General features: G+C 44.2%; 2 protein-coding genes across 2 annotated transcripts in view; one reads left to right on the forward strand and one right to left on the reverse strand.

Moving 5' to 3' along the window:
- The window catches only part of tmem169b (transmembrane protein 169b), a 462,028-nt gene that overhangs the window by 409,595 nt on the left and 30,866 nt on the right, over positions 1-21,567 (forward strand). The window lies entirely within an intron of this gene.
- The window catches only part of xrcc5 (X-ray repair complementing defective repair in Chinese hamster cells 5), a 111,576-nt gene that overhangs the window by 87,314 nt on the left and 2,695 nt on the right, over positions 1-21,567 (reverse strand). Inside the window, exons 2-3 of the mRNA XM_072261142.1 lie at positions 5,769-5,882; positions 2,046-2,229 (exon numbers count right to left, since the gene is read on the reverse strand). Coding sequence (XP_072117243.1) covers positions 2,046-2,229; positions 5,769-5,882 — 298 coding nt within the window. The remainder of the gene's footprint in view (positions 1-2,045; positions 2,230-5,768; positions 5,883-21,567) is intronic.

Raw genomic sequence — 21,567 nt, forward strand, 5'->3', positions numbered from 1 at the left:
TTAATGTATTGACAAGCTAGTGGCAACTATTGCTCAGCTGCTTAATGACCTGCTGAAGGACAAGTGTGCAGATGACCCAGTGCCTCTTAATGAAGAACAACTGAATGGTGTTTTATATTTTAAAGGAGGCATTGTGTACTGCACCTGCACTAAGAATCCCTGAAACAGCTGGACAATTCACCCTGTATGTCAACGAGAAACACATGATAACAGTCTTAATTCAAGAACATGGAGAGCGACAGCATCCTGTTGGGTTATTACTCTGTTGAAGGTTTGATTCCATACCAGGCGTTCCCATGGAGCCTTTGGTTAATGCTAGGGGTCCATGGAATAACAAATTTGGGAACTCCTGTTCTATACAGTGATGTCTCTTCAAAGATTGAGAGAAGGATTCAAGTGGTTGTTTCTGGACCTAAAATAATATCAGGTAACATGCCACTACAACTAGAAGAGCTGCAGCCCATTCCTATTCGGGAGAGGAATGGATACTCATTGAAGTGGATGGATGAAAAGGGAACTTTGGGGTTGGGATTTGAAACTGCATAATTGCTTTATATACATATACATGCATATTTCAATTACTGTATTTGGTGAAATGTAGTGTTGTCATGAGACGACAAAAAGGAGGGAATATGGAGATGTACTTTGCTTGTGGTAACAAAATAGAAACTGTATCATGCCAGAGTGTTTTGCTAATAGCGTTCATGCAAAATTATGCTGAAGGAAATTTGAGTATATGACAAACTGCAGGAAGACAAGCAAATACGTTAGTGGAAGAATACCAGTACACTGATTTAGCAGGTGATCGGAATGCACCCTGACCTTGAACTGACACACAGTAGCTAACACTTAGGTATACAGAAGTGACTATGCTATCTGTTATAACAAAGCTATCAATGGCTCTTGTGTAATGATGGTCTTTCCTTGCAGCAAGTAACATAAGCAGGCTTATGATTGATCCACTGAGTTAATTGTTGTTTGTTATTAAGATCTAGTGAAAAGGCGCACATTCACACAGAGCAGTGTCACAAGAAAGCAGCATCCATCGTCAGGGACCCCCACCACCCAGGTCATTCTCCCTTCTCCTTGCTACCATCAGGAAGGTACAGGAGCCTCAGGACTCACATCATCAGGTTCAGGGACAGTTATTAACCCTCAACCAACAGGGTCTTGAACCCGTGGGGATAACTTCACTTCTCTTTACTTGCCCCATCACTGAACTGTTCCCACAACTTATGGACTCACTTTCCAGGACCTTTTATCTTATATTCCCAATACTTATTGCTTATTTGTTTATTATTATTAGTATTGTTTCTTTTTGTATTTGCACATTTTATTGTCTTTCGCTCACTAGTTGTCCACCCTGTTGGTGCAGTCTTTCACTGATTCTATAATGGTTATTGGATTTATTGATTATGCCCACAAGAAAATAAATCTCAGGTCCATATATGTTGACATACTTTGATAATGTACTTTGATAATAAATTTGCTTTGAACTTAAAATCACTGAATACAGAATAACCAGTCTTCTAATTACACAAGTTAATCTTCTGATCAGTGGTGGATATCTTGGCAATGATGACATCTTTGAATATAATGAGGTGATTAGAGTTTGGTTGGCTTTGGTCATCACGTGGTACTTGTATAGTACAAATATAATTTGCCACTTAACCCAAGCCTGACTATTACCTTGATTTTGCTATAATCATGGACTGAATTTTATTATCTGAGATATTATGAAAGGAATTGAACACTTACTCCAGTAACTGTAATGCTCTTGAACTGGGAGGACTAAGTGCCAATTTTGTGTTGGATCCATGAAGGGGTAAGAATCCTAAATTCACATTGAAAACTCCACTGCCATTTCTCCTTACCATTATAATGCAAATCACTAATGATTAATATTCTATGGTTTTTATCACTTCATAGATTTGTTAAAATCTTGCTCGTTCCACTGATGACTAATGCCCGTGTAATAGTAACTCCTACACAGAATTATGCCTTTATATTCACTTTCTTCATACAAACATTGGATAAAAGGATACAGTCAGCTTGATTGTCACTTGCCATTTTGTTACTTTGAACATCTTCTAAGAGATCAAAGTCAGGGATCATTAGGTCTCTGTGCACAGTAATATGCTGGTATTGGTCTGATGTAGCAAGAGGATTAGAGGTTCCATCAGTTCCAAACAGGACTAAAGCTGTCTCATCTTTACTCTCAGCAAAAACCTGGAGCCAAACAAACAAAAAGAGTCAAACTTCAAACCATGTAGAAGCTAAGCAAGTTTTATCAGTATTAATTTTTCATGAACCTTTCCAAGTTTACCCAGGATTCTGTCAAACAAGTCAATTGAAAAATGATTGACATGTTGAACTCTCCTGGAATGGCATAACTGACAGACTTAAAAGACAACTGGATAATTTAATACAGAGGACTTGAGGGACATGGGCCAAACGTCGCAAAACACGCGAGTTTGGTGGGCACCTTATTCATCCATCCATCTGCCCCCACATTGTAGTTGTCTCACCCCCCATCACTCCCTTACACTCATCTGCCCCCACACTGCCATTGTCTCACCCCCCTAACCACCTCTCCCACCCCCACACTGACACTGGCTCACATCCCACATTGTCATTGTCTCATCCCCCATCACTCCCCTACACTCATCTCCCCACACTGTCATTGTCTCATCTCCATCACTCCCCTACACTCATCTGCCCCCACAGTGTCATTGTCTCATCTCCATCACTCATCTGCCCCCACAGTCATTGTCTCATCCTCCATCACTCCCCCAGTCATTGTCTCATCCTCCATCACTCCCCTACACTCATCTGCCCCCACACTGTCATTGTCTCATCCTCCATCACTCCCCTACACTCATCTGCCCCCACACTGTCATTGTCTCATCTCCATCACTCCCCTACACTCATCTGCCCCCACACTGTCATTGTCTCATCCTCCATCACTCCCCTACACTCATCTGCCCCCACACTGTCATTGTCTCATCTCCATCACTCCCCTACACTCATCTGCCCCCACACTGTCATTGTCTCATCCTCCATCACTCCCCTACACTCATCTGCCCCCACACTGTCATTGTCTCATCTCCATCACTCCCCTACACTCATCTGCCCCCACACTGTCATTGTCTCAACCCCCTAACCACCTCTCCCTCCCCACAATGACATTAGCTCACACCCCCACACTGTCATTGTCTCACCCCCATCTTTCCCCACATTTTAATTGTCTCATCTCCCCTAACTACCCATCTCTCCCCACACTGTCATTGTCTTAACTTCTCCCTCCATCCTAAGTCACCTTCTCTTCTTCCAGGTCCTGATCAGGGCCTCAGTTTTGAAATGTGAATTACTTCTCTCTCCACAGATGCAAACTAATCTACTTAGTGCTTTCAGGAAATTCTGTCTTCAGATTTACAGCATATAGTATTTTCAATTTTCGAGAAATAATCAGCATCTGATTTATTTTGGAAGAATTGACTGATGTGGAGGATACTTTATTCAAAGAGCACTATGGAACCATCAGTATATTCAGAAGAGTTATGGAAAAGGCTTACTGAAATCTGGCACTGACATTAAATCACAGAATCATACAGCATAAAACAGACTATTTCAACCCAATTGGCAAATGCCTATCTATGCTTCTCCAACTTGTCTGCATTAAGCACATCTCCCTCTACACCTTTTGTATCCAAGTACCTTGCCAAACACCTTTCAACGTTACACCCATTTTGCTCCACACCTTTCCTATCCAAGTACGTGCTCAAACATCTTTCAGACATTAAAAGTGAATTATCTCAACTCTCCTCTATCCTTCCTTCAATTATCTTAACGTAATACCCCCAGTAAATGATACTGGAAATAAATCTGCCAGACCATTATCCTTCATTTTAATCCTATTTGCCAGTTCCCTTTGGATTTCAAAGGCTTTTGATTTCCTAATCAAACGGCCATATGAAGTGACTTGCTAAAGCCTCCAAAAATTGTATCAAATGTGCTGCACTGCTAGCAGTTAGGCACGTACCACCAGGTTCAACGACAGCTTCTGCCCTACTGATATTAGTCTATTGAATGGTTCTCTGGTACAATAAGATGGAGTCTTGACCTCGCAATCTACCTCCTTTTGATCTTGCACCTTATTACTTAACTGCACTACACTTTCCCTGTGACTGTAACACTTTATTCTGGAATTTTACTATCTTACCTTGTTTTACCTGAAAGCACCATTTAATGATTTGATCTGTGTGACCAGTTTGCAAGACAAGTTTTTCACTGCATCTCGATATATTTGAGAATATAAAGCGATTTCAGTTTCAGCAGCCATACGGGTCAGTAAAATGATAACCAGAGCCTATGCTTTATCTTCATCTGTTCCTTTGAAGAAAATTGGATAGGTTTTATCGATTTTATCTGACCTACAGATTTGTCCACCTTTAACGTTGTCCTTACAGACTTTAACATGTCCTTTCTCATTTTGCTTGTCTTTCTGATACTTCGATGGAGAATGGCAGACATAGTAAGAAACAGTATACCAGTACAGTAGCCACAATGACAACCTCCCCTACTATCCTTCCCACTGAAAACTTCTCTCTCTTTCCCTCCCATTTCAGATGAAGAGTCACAGTCTGAAAACATCGATTTCCCACAAACGCTGACTGACCTGCTGAGTTTTTCCAGCAATTTGTGTTTTTGTTTCAGAATTCCAGCACATGTAATTTTTATTTTAATTTTGATCTACTAAATAACTCAATGGAATCATTTGCCTAGACCCAAAACATTGAAGCTAACTAGGCAAATGCAACCACTGAAATTGTATTTAATTTACTACTCGTTACTTGGTTCCTTAAGGTTGTTATAGCCCAGAGGGTGGTCATGGGGGACAAGCTCCCACTATCTATTACACACTCCCAATGACGTGCACTTCAAATATCCTCTGACAATCAAGTCCAGCTACTGGCCTTCACGTGTAGCTTGGCTACTAAGACCAATGGAATTGTTTCTACTGACAGGAGAAGGGGCAAAGGCTGGTTACTGGCACCTTAAAACCATTTGCTTTGGGCAGATGGTGCTCGTCGGCCGTGGTTGGCTGAAGGAATACCCTAGGAGAAGGAATACTCTGACCTCAAACCTCCGCTGCCTTGCAGCTATACTCACTCATGGGGAAGGCTTCTAGAGCAGACCCCGAGCGAAAACGGAGCTGGAGTCCCTAATGCAGTCCAACACTGAGTTCGACACTGACTGGCAACTCCTGAGAGGCTGTTGGTGCCAAAATGTAGCAGTCTCTGCGTTCCTTTGGATTAATCAGATGTGTGGAGAGGGGGAGCTTGCTTCAAAGGCAACAGTTTGCTCTCCATATTGTACTGCCAGACTTGTGTATCTAGACAGCTAGGACGCAAAATCCATGGCCAACCTTGACCAATGGAGGCCTCAATCGCTTACCTTTGGAGTACAGGGAGATGCTTCCTCCTACTCTCCTTTGCAAATTTGCATGTGCTGAATAAAGACTCATTACATCTTGAGCTCTTAGCTCCAAATGGCTCATTGAATCCATTCTTCCCTCAATGTCAACATCTGAATGTTTGCATCAGCACCTCTTTTGAAGACCTGGATTGTTACGTAGGCCAAGTTTCAATCCAGGCAACATCTCCGTCTTTGGGAAAGAATTAGGAATAATCTGGACTCGTCTTAATTTTACCATAAATAAGAATCTAAGAAAACTGGAAAAAAATATGCATAGAAAAATTGTTTACTTGTCGTTGGAGGAACAGCAGCACAATTTTCTTTGCTTGTTCAAATGATGATTCTTCCCCTGGTGGCGCCATGGTCATGGTATGTCCCACATCCCAGCACAGAACCACAGCACTCTGCAAAACACAAAATATTGCCCTTTTAAAAGCAAAATTACTTTTTAACAACACAGAAGCGTAGCATTCAAATCATTAACCCATGATGACCATAAACAGAGCATCCCTCTCATTATTTCTCTGAAGCTTATTCTCTCTAACGTGCTCCATGAATTCTCTTGTCAAATATCTGCACAAAGAGATCATCGACAGTGGATAGTTAACCTGCTAATCAGCATGTACTGGCATCTGGAAGGGAATGATTCTTAAACTAGCATGGCAGAGAAGGCGGAGAGCATGGAACGCCCTGCCAGGGGTGACGGAAGAGGCAGATACATACAGACATTTAAGGAACTCTACAGAGACATGTGGATGATGAAAAAAATAGAAGACTATGTAGGAGGGAAGTATTAGATTGATGTCAGAGTAGTTTAAAAGGTTGGCACAACATCGTGGTCCGAAGGGTTTGTACTGCGCTGTGATTTTCTATGTTCTAAATGTGATAAGTGTAAACTTTTTTTTATGCCATGGACCAATACGTGGAAGAAGCGGCGCTGGCAAAGCTCAGTCCAAGGCCAAATCTCGCTCGTCTCGGGCTAGACTGCAGTTCCCGGTCGGCCGGGTTCATAGACTCCTTAGAAAGGGCAACTATGCTGAGCGGGTGGGTGCTGGAGCCCCGGTCTATCTGGCTGCTCTGCTCGGGTATCTGACAGCCGAAATCCACGAATTGGCCGGCAACGCAGCCCGGGACAATAAGAAGACCCGCATCATCCCCCGACGCCTCCAGCTGGCCGACTGCAACGACGAGGAACTGAACAAGCTGCTGGGAGGGGTGACTATCGCTCAGGGGGGTGTGTTACCCAATATCCAGGCCATGCTGTTGCCCAAGAAAACCGGCAGTGCCAGTAAGTGAAGCGACGTAAGCTGAACCATTTACAAGTGGTCTGTGGACCCCAGGCTGGGAAACCCTGGTGTAGATAAATAAAATGGCCAGAATGGACATAGTGGACTGAGGGTCCCACTATAATAAATCACTATGAAACCAAAGTGGTCACAGGAACAACATGCAAACTCTACACAGCCAACACCCAAGGTCAGAATCAAACTATGATCTCCGGTGCAGAGACAACAGCACTAACTCCTGTACTGTGCTGCCACTTTCCATATCATCAAGCACCTGTATTTTATAAACAAAGTACCACAGAAAAATAGGTCATAGATACTTCAGATAAAGAGTTCCACATATGCAGAATCTATATATCTATAAGTTACATATATATTGTTAAATCTCATATGTTAAAAACATCACAGACTCTACACTCCCACAGAAAGTATGTAAAGGAAGTTAGGTGGGGCTGGCATTATACAGTCCCTCACCATATGATCATGCAACAGACCCAACCTGTTCAGCCTTTTGAAAACAGGGCTGTACCCTGGAGCTGAGAAGACTTACTTACTACAAGCAACACACATCAAAGTTGCTGGTGAACGCAGCAGGCCAGGCAGCATCTCTAGGAAGAGGTACAGTTGACGTTTCAGGCCGAGACACTTCGTCAGGACTTACTACTGCTGTTTATGCCGCTGGCAGACAGATATGGAAGGATTCTTCATTGCTGTTTCTGTAGCAATTTGTTTCAACCGTTCAGGGTTGTTAGTTCTGTTAGAGGAATGAGGGTGACCCTAAACAGTGTTCATGAGCAGAAAGATATTGAGTTCATAGGAACTGGAATGGATTTATTATTGGCATGTGTACTGAGTGAAATGCCCTCCATACTGTTCATTCATATCAGATCATTACACAGTGCATCGAGGCAGTAGAATGGGCCCTCCCGACATTTTAACCTATTCCACAATCAATCTAACCCTTCTCTCCTAACAGACCAAAACTCTCAATCTTTTCTTTCATCCACTTGCCTATCTAAGAATCTCTTAAGTATCCCCACTGAGTCCGCCTCCAACCCCACCATGGCAGGGCATTCCAGGCATCACATTCCTCCTCAACTATGCTATCAACTTACACAGCAAGTTTGAGGGATCTGTGGACTTGGACCCCAAGATCCCTCTGTTCTTCCACACTGCTAAGAATCCTACCATTAACCCTGTACTCTATCTTGAAGTTCATTTTTTGAAAAAAAGTGTATTGTTTTACACTTCTTCAGATTGAAGTCCATCTGCCACTTCACAGTCCAGATCCGCATCCTATGTCCCATTGTAACCTTCAAGAACCTACATCATCCACACCACCATCAACTTTCATGTTATCTGCAAACTTCCTCATCTAATCATTTACATAAAAAAACATCACAAAGTATAGAAGTCCCAGAATATATCCCTGCATCTTCTTGTGCGCATGCGCTGGTCATGCATGCAGCCTGTTACAGCCGTTCCGATCAGTATTCTTACTTTTTTCTTCTTATTTTTTAACTTACGTTATTTTTTGTATTTTTTTTTCACGGTAACACATCCAAGTTGCACCCTCTCTAACATGCTGGTAGAGAGAGTTTTATTTGGGTTTTTAGCGCTGGAAATAGTTACATTCCGACACGTCTCATTAGTGGGACAGAAGCATGGTCGCATTGTTTGTTCCAGGGACCAGCTGATTGCGCTTATGCCGGCCGGTTTAGCGAGCAGAGCGGCGGACACCCCTGCTGAAATCTGGAGGAAAACACACAGAGGATGCAGAGGGGGATCACAAAGTCGAAGAAAGAGGACAAGGTCGAGACAACAGAGACTTATGAAGAAGAGGAGTTCGGTGGGTAATAAAATGGACGAGATCACGGCGCTAGCCAGGCGTCAGAGCACATTTCGGGAGTGCAGTGTTATGTGTTTCACTGGAACAGGGCTTCATGAGGACATACCCGATCAAAACTTTTCCATGGACGGCTTCCAGACCGTTCGGGCTGACCGGAAGTGCACTGAGAGCAGTAAGCGTAAAGGAGTTGGGTGCTTACTGTTCTGGTTAACAATAGATGATGCAATTTGGGTCACATTACGATCGAGGAACGTGTTTGTAGACCGAATATTGAACTTTTTACTGTTGGACTTCAGCCATATCCCACAGAGATACAACACTGGGCGGCACGGGAGGTCGTTCCTGCCTGTGGCCATCGAACTTGCAGCTCCTCCCATGGAGGGTCGGATACCCTGAGCCAATAGACTGGTCCTGGACTTATTTTCCATCTCGCATAGTTTGCATTTTGTTGTTTGATTGTTTGTGGTTTTTGTATTGCTATATTTATGCCCTATTCTTGGTTGGTGTGGCTGTAACGAAACCCAATTTCCCTCGGGATCAATAAAGTATATCTATCTATCTAACACCACTGGACACTGACCTCCAGGCAAAAATCACTCCATTTACAACCATCCTCTCCCTCTATGGGCATGCGAATTCTGAATCCACACAGCCAAGTTTCCATGGATCCTATGCCTCATGACTTTGAAGATTAGCCTTCCATGGAGAAACTTGTCAAATGCCTGACTAAAATCCACATACACCATATGTACCACTTTATATTCTCCAATTTGTTTCATCACTTCCTCACAAAACTTAATCAGGCTTCTGAGGCAGGCCCTGCTCCTCACAAAGTCATGTTGACTATCTGTAATCAGACTACGCTTCCCCAAATGCTCATAAGTCCTGTCTGGAAGAATCTTCTCCAATAATTTGCCCACCTCTGAAGTAAGACTCACAGGTCTATAATTCCCAGGATTATTGCTGTTACCTTGATTGAATAAGGGATTAACATTTACCACACCCCCCCAGTCCTCTGGTACCACTCCTGTGGCCAGGGAAGATGCAAAAAGCATCGTCAAAGGCAAATCAATGTCAGAATAGAACACTACAGCACCACAGAATGCAGAATAAAGTGCAAAAGTCACAGAGGGAGTGCAGTGCAGATAAGCAATGTGGTGCAAGACCATAACAAGGTACATTGTGAGATTACGGCTCTATCAATTGTAGTAGAGTACTATCCTACTACAGGTTTCCCCCACCATCCGAAGGTAGAGCGTTCCTATGAAACGGTTCGTAAGCCGAAATGTCGTAAAGCGAAGAAGCAATTACCATTTTTTTATATGGGAAAATTTTGTGAGCGTTCACAGACCCAAAAATAACCTACCAAATCATGCCAAATAACACATAAAACCTAAAATAACAGTAACATATAGTAAAAGCAGGAATGATATGATAAATACACAGCCTATATAAAGTAGAAATACTTTTCCACAATCATTACTGAAGTGTTGTCTGGAGCGAAAATCTCACGCAAGCGCTGTTGGCAAAAACACGCGCAAGTGCTCTCCAGTAACCTTTAAGCTATGAAGCTGCCAAATCATACCAAATAACACGTAAAAATACACAGCCGATATAAAGTAGGAATAATGTATGTACAGTGTAGTATCACTTACCGGAATTGGTTCAGCGCTGAGCACACTGGATGGTGTGTTAGACTGAGTCATCGGAGTTTGGGTGGTGCAGTGGCCCCCCACCCTCCTGGCCGCTGAGCGATACATTGCCGCGAAGAACGCAGGGGTCCAGCGGTAGCCAGGAGGTACACAGCACATCTTTAAGAAAAAGCCGAAACAAACATGCTAATTATTAGGTCCCGCCCGTAATTGTCGGCACAGATCAGTGCCGATTTCCCATTGCGTCGTCTCTGATCTGGGCCGACAATTACGTGTCAGCGGCACCTAATTAATTAGCATGTTTATTTCGGCTTTTTTCTTAAAGATGTGCCGTGTGCCTCCCGGCTCCCTTTGCATTCTCCGCGAATCGGTATCTGTCCGTGGCCTGGGGATTGGGGTGGTGGGACACTGGGGTGTCATCTCGTCACCTGTTTCCATTAGAGCGGGCATCTCATCTTCTCCTATGACTGCCCGCCTTGATGTCGAAGGTCGAGGTTCGTCGTCTGCTGTGGCTGATGTGGAAGGCTTGCTTGATTGCTGAGCCTCACGTATTTTTCTATCACACAGTTCTTTAATAAGGACTCAAACCATCCTGCAAATATCCCCTAAACCGATGTACCCTTTCAAAATTAAAGTCGTACTTTATCATTACTCATTCGATTTCGATTGTTATCCTTTTTTCTTCCAATTGCATCAGCTCTTCATCTGTCAGTTCTTGGTGATGGGATGCCAAAACCTCTTCAACATCATCTTTGTCAACTTCCACAAGCCAAACTCACGTTGTCCTTACTTCGTTCACCATGATCAAAATGCTTAATTATGTCTAGTTTTACCGTAAGTGTAACATCCTTACGAGCTCTTTCAGGCTTTTCCGATACCATAGAACTCATCTTGCAAACAGCGCTCACAGGCTTGTGTTTAAGCAATGCCGGTGAGAATCCGGGGGAGAGCGGCTGCTCGGGGCGCGCTGCCTTTTATCGCGCGCTGAATTTTTTTTCGTAACAGTGAAAACACCTTCTGAAAGCGAAAATAGGGTACTGATGTAGGTCTTTCGTAACAATGAGGTTTCATAAAGTGAACGTTCGAAAAGCGGGGGACACCTGTATATTGTACTTGAATATTGTACTATTCAATAGTTTTATAACAGTGAGGTAGAAGCTGTCCTGGAACTTGGTGGTACATGTTTTTAGACTTTTGTACCTTGGAAGTAACTAGTTTGATAGAATGCTAAAGAAGACATAGCATGCTTGCCTTTATTAGTTGATGAAGTGAGTTCAAGAGTCAGAAGGTGACATAGAGCAGGTTTATAAAAAACATTCTAGTTTGGTTGTATCTGGCATAATACATTCAGTCCAGGTTGAGCCATTATAGGGAGGATATCAATGCTTTAGAAAGAGCGTTGCCTGGATAAATCACCTGCCATTTCTATCTGTAATTGATCATTATCCTGTTGTATTCTTTGCCAATCTTCTACGCTATCCACAACACCACCAATCCTCATATCATCTCCAAACTTACAAACCCACCCATCTACATTTCATCCAGGTTAGCTGTATACAGCAGAAGTCCCAGCACAAACCCTGTGGAATACCAGTAATAACAGACATCCAGCTTGAATAAGTCCCTTTGATAATTAACTTCTGTCTTCTATGTGCAAGCCAGTTCTGAAACTAAACAGCCAATTCACCATTAATCCTAACCATCTTAATCTTCTGGATGTGCCTCCCATGAGGGACCTTGTCAAACACCTTACAAAGATCCATGTAGACAACATCCAGAGCTCCACCTTCATTGATCACCCTCATCACCTTGTCAAAAAAATTCAATCAAGCTAGTAAGACATGGTTTGTCCCATACAAGGCCATGCTGGCTCTCCCTAATTAGGCCAAGGTTTTCCAAAAGCCCATAAATCCTATCTTTAAGGATTCTCTCCAGTAACTTCCCTACCACTGATGTGAGATTCATCAATCTATAGTTTCCAGGATTATTCCTGGTTTTCTTCTTGAATATCCAATAACGCTAGCTACTTGCCAGTCCTCCAGGACCATCAGTGGCTAGAGAGGACACAAAGGCCCCAGCAATCCCACCTCTTGCCTCTCTCAATAACCTGGGGTGTAGTCCATCAAGCCCCAAGGTTAATGCTCTTTAAGCAACCCAGCACTGCCACTTCCTTCACTTCATAATGTCTTAGCACTTCAATACACTCAGCACTGAACTACCTGTCCTCCACATCCTTCTCCTTGGTACATAAGTATATAAAGTACTCATTAAGGACTTCACCCACATCCTCTGCATCTAAATGAATGCTACCACCCGAACTTTATCCTTCAGTGATCCTACCCTCTCCCTATTTTTACTCCTGCTCTGATGTACGTATACAATGCTTTGGGATTCTCTTTAATCCTACTTTTCACGGACCCTCCTGGCTTTCCTAATTCCCTTCTTCAGTTCTTTTCTGGCTTCTTTATAATCCTAAAGGGCTCTGTTTGATTCTAGCTTTCCTACACTTTACATACTTTTGCTTTTTCTTCTTGACTAAATTCATCACCTCTCTCGCCATCCTCCATGGTTCTCTTAACTTGCCATCCTTGTCCTTCCTTCTAACTGGAACATGCCTATCCTTTAGTCTGTGCAGTTGGACTTTAAACACTCCACATGTTGGATGTGGACTTGTTCAAAAACAGCTAGCTTGATCTTAGTGTAGGTTAAAAGTTTGGAAGAACATTGTGAGCTGAAGGGCCTGTACTGTCCCTTAAATAAATAAATAAATAAATAAATAAAGGCACCCGTTAGTCTTGTGAGACCATGGAATCTGCACCTGGAAAGTCTTCACTCTCCAGGACGCAGGCCTGGGCAAGGTTGTATGGAAGACTAGCAGTTGCCCATGCTGCAAGTTTCCCCTCTCCACAACATCAATGTTGTCCAAGGGAAGGGCATTAGGACCCATACAGCTTGGCACCGGTATCCTAAAGGTACTGTTCCTTATTGTTCTATATTCACCCTTAATCTATAACCTCTAGTTTCAGTTTCACCGATCATCAGTGGAAAAAGCCTGCTTGCATTTATCTTATCTATACCTCTCATAATTCTGTTTACCTCTATCAAATCTCCTCTCATTCTCCAAAGCTTCAGGGAAGTCCTAACCTATTCAACCTTTCCCTGTAACTCAGGTCTTCAAGACCCAGCAACATCCTTGTAAATTTTCTCTGCACTCTTTCAATCTTATTTATATCTCTCCTGTAGATAGGTGACCAGAACTGCACTCAACACTTCAAATTAGACTTCATCAACGTCTAATACAATTTCAACATAACATTCCATCTCCTGTACTCAATATATTGATTTATGAAGGCCAGTGAGCCAAAGGCTCTCTTTATGACCCTATATACCTGTGATGCCACTTTCAAGGAATTATAAATCTGTATTCCCAGATCCCTCTGTCCTACCATACTCCTCAGTGCCCTACTGAGGATGTCCCACCATGGATTATCATCCCAAAGTGCAACACGCTTGTCTACATTAAATTCTATCTGACCTTATTCAGCCCATTTTTCCATCCGGTCCGGATCCTGCTGCAAATTTTGGTAGTCTTCCTTGCTGTCCACTACATCCCCAAACTTGGTGTCATCCACACATTTTCTGATCCAGTTTACCACATTATCATCTATATCATTGATATAGATGACAAACAACAACCCAGCTGGAACCAATCCCTGTGGCACTTCATTAGTCACAAGCCTCCAGCCAAAGAGACAGACATCTACTACTACTCTCTGGCTTCTCCTACGAAACCAATGTCCAATCCAATTTACACACAAAATGCTGGAGCAACTCAGCAGGTCAGGCATTATCTATAGAAAAGAGCAAACAGTCAACGTTTAGGACCGAGACCCTTCACCAGGACTGGAAAAAAAGATGAGAAGTTAGAGCAAGAAGGTGAGGGGAGGGGAGGAAGAAGTACAAGGTGGCAGGTGATAGGTGAAACTTGCTGCTGCTCTGCCTCACTTCTATAGACTTTGTGTCCATCTCCAAAGTAAATGCAGCTGCAAGAAATCCATTTAAGATCTTCCCCATCTGTTTTCCCTCCATGCAAAGATTACCATTCTGATCTTCCAGAGAACCAATTTTGTCCCTTGCAATCCTTCTGCTCTTAACACATCTGTAGAAGCCCTTAGAATTCTCCTTCACCTTGTCTGCTAGAGCAACCTCATGTTTTATTTTATCTCTCCTGATTTCTTTAAGTGCTCTCTCGCATTTCTTATACTCCATAAGTACCTCACTTGTTCCTACCTGTCTATTCCTGCTACGTACCTCCTTTTCTCCCCCTTAAAGGCCAAAGCCCCTTAAAGGAAAATCCTGCCTTACTAACCTACTGTAATTTTTTGAGGAAGTTACAAACAGGGTAGACAAAGGAGATGAAGTGGATGTGGTGTACTTGGATTTTCAGAAGGCCTTTGACAAGGTACCGCACAGGAGGCTGCTTAGTAAGATAAGAGCCCATGGAATTACAGGGGAGTTACCAACATGGGTGGAGTATTCGTTGCTCGGCAGAAAACAGAGAGAGGGAATAAAGGGATCCTATTCTGGTTGGCTGCCAGTTACCACTGGAGTTCCACAGGGGTCAGTGTTGGGACCACTGCTTTTTATGATGTATGTCAGCGATTGGATTATGGGATTAATGGATTTGTGGCTAAATTTGCTGAAGATACAAAGATAGGTGGAGGAGCGGGTAGTGTTGAGGAAACAGAGAGCCTGCAGAGAGACTTAGATAGTTTAGGGGAATGGGCAAAGAACTGGCAAATGAAATACAATGTTGGAAAGTGTATGGTCATGCACTTTGGTGGAAGAAATAAACAGGCAGACTATTATTTAGATGGGGAGAAAATTCAAAATGCAGAGATGCAAAGGGACTTGGGCGTCCTTGTGCAGGATACCCTAAAGGTTAAACTCCAGGTTGAGTCTGTGGTGCAGAAGGCGAATGCAATGTTGGCATTCTTTTCGAGAGGTATAGAATATAAGAGCAGGGATGTGATGTTGAAGCTCTACAAGGCATTTGTAAGACCACACTTGGAGTATTGTGTGCAGTTTTGGGCTCCTTATTTTAGAAAGGATATAGTGACATCGGAGAAGGTTCAGAGAAGATTCACGAGAATGATTCTAGGAATGAAAGGGTTACCGTAAGAGGACCGTCTGGCAGCTCCTGGGCTGTATCCCTTAGAGTTCAGGAGAACAGGGGGGGGATTTCACAGAAACATTCCGAATGTTAAAAGGCCTGAACAGATTAGATATAGCAAAGTTACTTCCCATGGTGGGGGAATTCTAGGACAAGAGGACACAACTTCAGGATTGAAGGACGTCCATTTAGAACAGAGGTGCAGAGAAATTACTTTAGTCAGAGGGTGGTAAATCTGTGGAATTTGTTGCCACGAACAGCTGTGGAGGTCAAATTATTGGGTGTATTTAAGGCAGAGATAGATAAGTTCTTGATTAGCCAGGGCATCAAAGGGTGTGGGGAGAAGGCAGGGGAGTTGGGATGACTGAAAGAATTGGAATCAACCATGATTGAATGGCAGAGCAGACTCAAACGGCCAAATGGCCTATTTCTGCTCCTATATCTTATGGTCTTAGAAACATTGAAAACATACAGCTCAATACAGGCCCTTCAGCCCACAAAGCTGTGCCAAACATGTCCCTACCTGAGAACTACCAAGGCTTTACCCATAGCCCTCTATTTTTCTAAGCTCCATGTACACATCCAGGAGTCTCTTAAAAGAACCTATCGTTCCTGCTTCCACCGCCGCTGCCGGCAGCCCATTCCATACACTCACCACTCTCTGCGTAAAAAACTTACCCCTGATATCTCTTCTCTACCTACTTCCAAGCACCTTAAAACTATGCCCTCTCATGCTAGTCATTTCAGCCCTGGGGAAAAGCCTCTGACTATCCACATGATCAATGCCTCTCATTATTTTGTACACCTCTATCAAGTCACCTCTCATCCTCCGTCGCTCCAAGGAGAAAAGGCCGAGTTCACTCAACCTATTCTCATAAGGCATGCTCCCCAATCCAGGAACATTCTTGTAAATCTCCTCTGCACCCTTTCTATGGTTTCTAGGTCCTTCCTATAGTGAGGTGACCAGAACTGAGCACAGTACTCCAAGTGGGGTCTGGTCAGGGTTCTATATACTGTAGCTGCAACATTACCTCTCGGCTCTTAAACTCAATCCCAGAATTGATGAAGGCCAATACACCGTATGCCTTCTCAACCACAGAGTCAACCTGCATAGCAGCTTTGAGTGTCCTATGGACTTGGACCCCAAGATCCCTCTGATCCTCCACACTGCCAAGAGTCTTACCATTAATACTATATTCTGCCATCATATTTGATCTACCAAAATGAACCACCTCACACTTACCTGGGTTGAACTCCATCTGCCACTTCTCTGCTCAGTTTTGCATCCAATCAATGTCCCGTTGTAACCTCTGACAGGCCTCAACACTACCCACAACACCCCCAACCTTTGTGTCATCAGCAAGTTTACTAACCCATCCCTCCACTTCCTCATCCAGGTCAGTTATAAAAATCACAAAGAGTAGGGGTCCCAGAACAGATCCCTGAGGCACACCACTGGTCACCGGCCCCCGTGCAGAATATGACCCGTCTACAACCACATTTTGCCTTCTATGGGCAAGCCAGTTCTGGATCCCCTTGGATCCCATGCCTCCTTACTTTCTCAATAAGCCTTGCACGGGGTACCTTATCAAATGCCTTGCTGAAATCCATATACACTACATCTACTGCTCTTCCTTCATCAATGTGCTCAGTTACATCCTCAAAAAATTCAATCAGGCTCGTAAGGTACGAGCAACACACACACACAATGCTGGTGGAACATAGCAGGCCAGGCAGCATCTGTAGGAAGAAGTACTGTCGACGTTTCGAGTCAAGACCCTTCATCAGGACTAACGGAAAAAAGAGAGATAATAAGAGATATGAAAGTGGGAGGGGGAAGGGGGAGACCCGAAATGATAGGAAAAGACAGGAGGGGGAGGGATGAAGCCAAGAGCTGGAAAGTTGATTGGCAAAAGGGATACAAGGCTGGAGAAGGGGAAGTATCATAGGACGGAAGGCATTGGAAGAAAGGGGGAGGGGAACACCAGAGGAAGATGGAGAACAGGCAAAAAGTTATTGTGAAAGGGAAAGAGTGAAAAATAAATAAATAAATAGGGATGGGGTAAGAAGGGGAGAAGGGCATTAACGGAAGTTAGAGAAGTCTATGTTCATGTCATCAGTATGGAGGCTACCCAGACGGAACACAAGGTGTTGCTCCTCCAACCTGAGTCTGGCTTCATCACAACAGTAAAAGAGGCCATGGGTTGACATATCGGAATGGGAATGGGACGTGGAATTAAAATGTGTGGCCCCACTGGGAGATCCTGCTTCCTCTGGCGGACAGAGTGTGGGTGTTCAGCGAAACGGTCTCCCAAACTACGTCGGGTCTCACCAATATATACAGCCCCACTGGGAGCACTGGACACAGTATATCACACCAGCAGACTCACAGGTGAAGTGTCGCCTCACCTGGAAGGACTGTCTGGGGCCCTGAATGGTGGTGAGGGAGGAAGTGCAAGGGCAGCTGTAGCACTTGTTCCACTTACAAGGATAAGTGCCAGGAGGGAGATGGGTGGGAAGGGATGGGGGGGGGAAACGAATGGACAAGGGAGTCGCGTAGGGAGCGATCCCTACGGAAAGTAGAAAGTTGGGGGGGGGGGGAGGGAAAGATGTGCTTGGTGGTGGGATCCCGTTGGAGATGGCGGTAGTTACGGAGAATCATATGCTGGACACAGAGGCTGGTGGGATGGTAGGTGAGGACAAGAGGAACCCTATCCCTAGTGGGGTGGCGGGAGGATGGGGTGAGAGCAATGTGCGTGAAATGGGAGAGATGCATTTGAGGGCAGAGTTGATGGTGGAGGAAGGGAAGCCCCTTTCTTTAAAAAAGGAAGACAGCTCCTTCGTCCTGGAATGAATAGCCTCATTCTAAGAGCAGATGCAGCAGAGACGGAGAAATTAAGAGAAGGGGATGGCATTTTTACAAGTAACAGGATGGGAAGAGGAATAGTCCAGGTAGCTGTGACAGTCCGTGGGTTTATAGTAGATATCAGTAGATAAGCTGTCTCCAGAGATAGAGAGATCAAGGAAGGGGAGGAAGGTGTTGGAAATGGACCAGGTAAATTTGAGGGCATGGTGGAAGTTGGAGGCAAAGTTGATGAAGTAACGAGCTCAGCATGCATGCAGGAAGCAGCACCAATGCAGTCGTCGATGTAGCGAAGGAGAAGTGGGGGACAGATACCAGTATAGGCTTGGAACATGGACTGTTCTACATAGTCAACAAAAAGGCAGGCATAGCTGGGACCCATACGGGTGCCCATGGCTACACCTTTAGTTTGAAGGAAGTGGGAGGAGCCAAAGGAGAAACTATTAAGAGTAAGGACTAATTCCGCTAGACAGAGCAGAGTGATGGTAGAGGGGAGCTGGTTGGGTCTGGAATCCAAAAAGAAACGGAGAGCTTCGAGACCTTCCTGGTGGGGGATGGAGGTATATAGGGACTGGACATCCATGGTGAAAATAAGATGATGGGGGCCAGGGAACTTGAAATCATTGAAAAGATTCAGAGTTTGAGAAGTGTCACGAACATAGGTGGGAAGGGATTGAACAAGGGGGGATAAAACCGTGTCGAGGTATGCAGAAATGAGTTTCGTGGGGCAGGACAAACTGAGACAATGGGTCTACCTGGAAGGCAGGTTTGTGGATCCTGGGTAGGAGGTAGAAACGGAAAGTGCAGGGTAAGGCACGACTTGCCTTTGACAAAGCCATGCTGACTATTCTTAATCATATTATGCCTCTCCAAATGTGCATAAATCCTGCCTCTCAGGATCTTCTCCATTAACTTACCAACCACTGAAGTAAGACTCACTGGCCTATAATTTCCTGGGCTATCCCTACTCCCTTTCTTGAATAAGGGAACAACATCCGCAACCCTCCAATCCTCCGGAACCTCTCCCGTCCTCTTTGATGATGCAAATATCATTGCCAGAGGCTCAGCAATCTCCTCCTTCGCTTCCCACAGTAGCCTGGGGTACATCCTGTCCAGTCTCGGTAACTTAGCCAACTTGATGTTTTCCAAAAGATCCAGCACATCCTCTTTCTTAATATCTACATTCTCAAGCTTTTCAGTCTACTGCAAGTCATCCCTACAATCGCCAAGATCCTTTTCCGTAGTGAATACTGAAGCAAAGTATTAAGTACCTCAGCTTTCTTCCATACATACTTTTCCACAGTCACTCTTGATTGGTCCTATTCTCTCACATCTTGTCCTCTTGCTCTTCACATACTTGTAAAGTGCCTTGGGGTTTTCTTTAATCCTGCTCGCCAAGGACTTCTCATTGCCCCTTCTGGCTCTCCTAATTTCATTCTTAAGCTCCTTCCTACCAGCCTTGTAATCTTCTAGATTCATATCATTACCGAATTTTTTGAACCTTTCGTAAGCTCTTCTTTTCTTCTTGACTAGGTTTACAACAGCCTTTGTGCACCACGGATCTTGTACCCTACCATCCTTTCCATGTCTCATTGGAACGTACCTACTCAGAACCCCATGTAAATATCCCCTGAACATTTGCCACATTTCTTCCGTACATTTCCCTGAGAAAATCTGTTTCCAATTTATGCTTCCAAGTTCCTGCCTGATAGCCACATAGTTCCCCTTATTCCAATTAAACGTTTCCCTAACTTGTCTGTTCCCATCCCCCTCCAATGCTATAGTAAAGGAGATAAAATTGTGATCACTATCTCCAAAATGCTCTCCCACTGAGACACCTGACACCTGACCAGGTTCATTTCCCAATACTAGATCAAGTACAGCCTCTCCTCTTGTAGGCTTATCTACATATTGTGTTAAGAAACCCAACAAACTCTACCCTATCTAAACCCCTCACTCTAGGGAGATGCCAATCAATATTTGGGAAATTAAAATCTCCCACCACAACAACCCTGTTATTATTACTCCTTTCCAGAATCTGTCTCCCTATCTGCTCCTCGATGTCCCTGTTACTAATGGGTGGTCTATAAAAAACTCCCAGTACAGTTACTGACCCCTTCCTATTCCTAACTTCCACCCACAGAGACTCTGTAGACAACCCCCCTATGACTTCCTTTTCTGCAGCCGTGACACTATCTCTGATCAACAGTGCCACGCCCCCACCTCTTTTGCCTCCCTCCCTATCCTTTCAGAAACATCTAAAGCCTGGCACTTGAAGTAACCATTCCTGCCCCTGCACCATCTGTAATGGCCACAACATCATAGCTCCAAGTGCTGATCCAAGCTCTAAGCTCATCTGCTTTATTCATGATACTCCTCACATTAAACTAGACACATCTCAAACCATCGGACTGAGTGCATCCCTTCTCTATCACCTGGCTATCCGCCCTTTCACACTGTCTCCAAACTTTCTCTAACTGTGGGCCAACCTCCCTTTCCTCCGTCATTTCAGTTCGGTTCCCACCCTCCAGCATTTCTGGTTTAAACTCTCCCCAACAGCCTTAGCAAACCTTCCCGCCAGGATGTTGGCCCCCCTCGGATTCAAGTGCAACCCGTCCTTTTTGTACAGGTCACGCCTGCCCCAGACGAGGTCCCAATGATCCTACCTATGTCATTGGTACCAATATGTACCACAACCTCTGGCTGTTCTCCTTCCCACTTCAAGATACTGTGGACACGATCAGAAACATCCCGGATCCTGGCAGCTGGGAGGTAAACTACCATCCTCGATTCTTTTCTATCCGCCTATCTGACCCCCTAACAACAGAGTCCCCTATCACTGCTGCCATCCTCTTCCTTTCTCTACCCTTCTGAGCCACAGGGCTAGACTCTGTGCCAGAGGCGCAACCACTGTTGCTTCCCCCAGGGAACCAGGGCCTCACTGTCTCTCAAAAACAGGTTCCCTAAACCTGTTATCTTTGCCTTTTATTCTGACAGGCACATACAAGCTTTGCACTCTCAAAATTTCACTTCTGAAGGCCTCTTACTTACCAAGTATACCTTCACTAGAGAACAGCCTGTCCCAATCAGTTCACACTTGTCCAATCCTTTCTGAAGCCTCAAATTGGCCTTTCTCCAATTTAAAATCGAAACCCGAGAACCAGAGGATCCTTTTCCATAATTACATTGAAACTAATGCCATTATAATCACCAGGTGCAAAGCGTTCCCTTACACAAACTTCCGTCACCTGCCCTGTCTATTCCCT

The sequence above is a fragment of the Mobula birostris genome, chromosome 6, assembly GCF_030028105.1.
Source record: "Mobula birostris isolate sMobBir1 chromosome 6, sMobBir1.hap1, whole genome shotgun sequence".
Lineage (NCBI taxonomy): Eukaryota > Metazoa > Chordata > Chondrichthyes > Myliobatiformes > Myliobatidae > Mobula > Mobula birostris.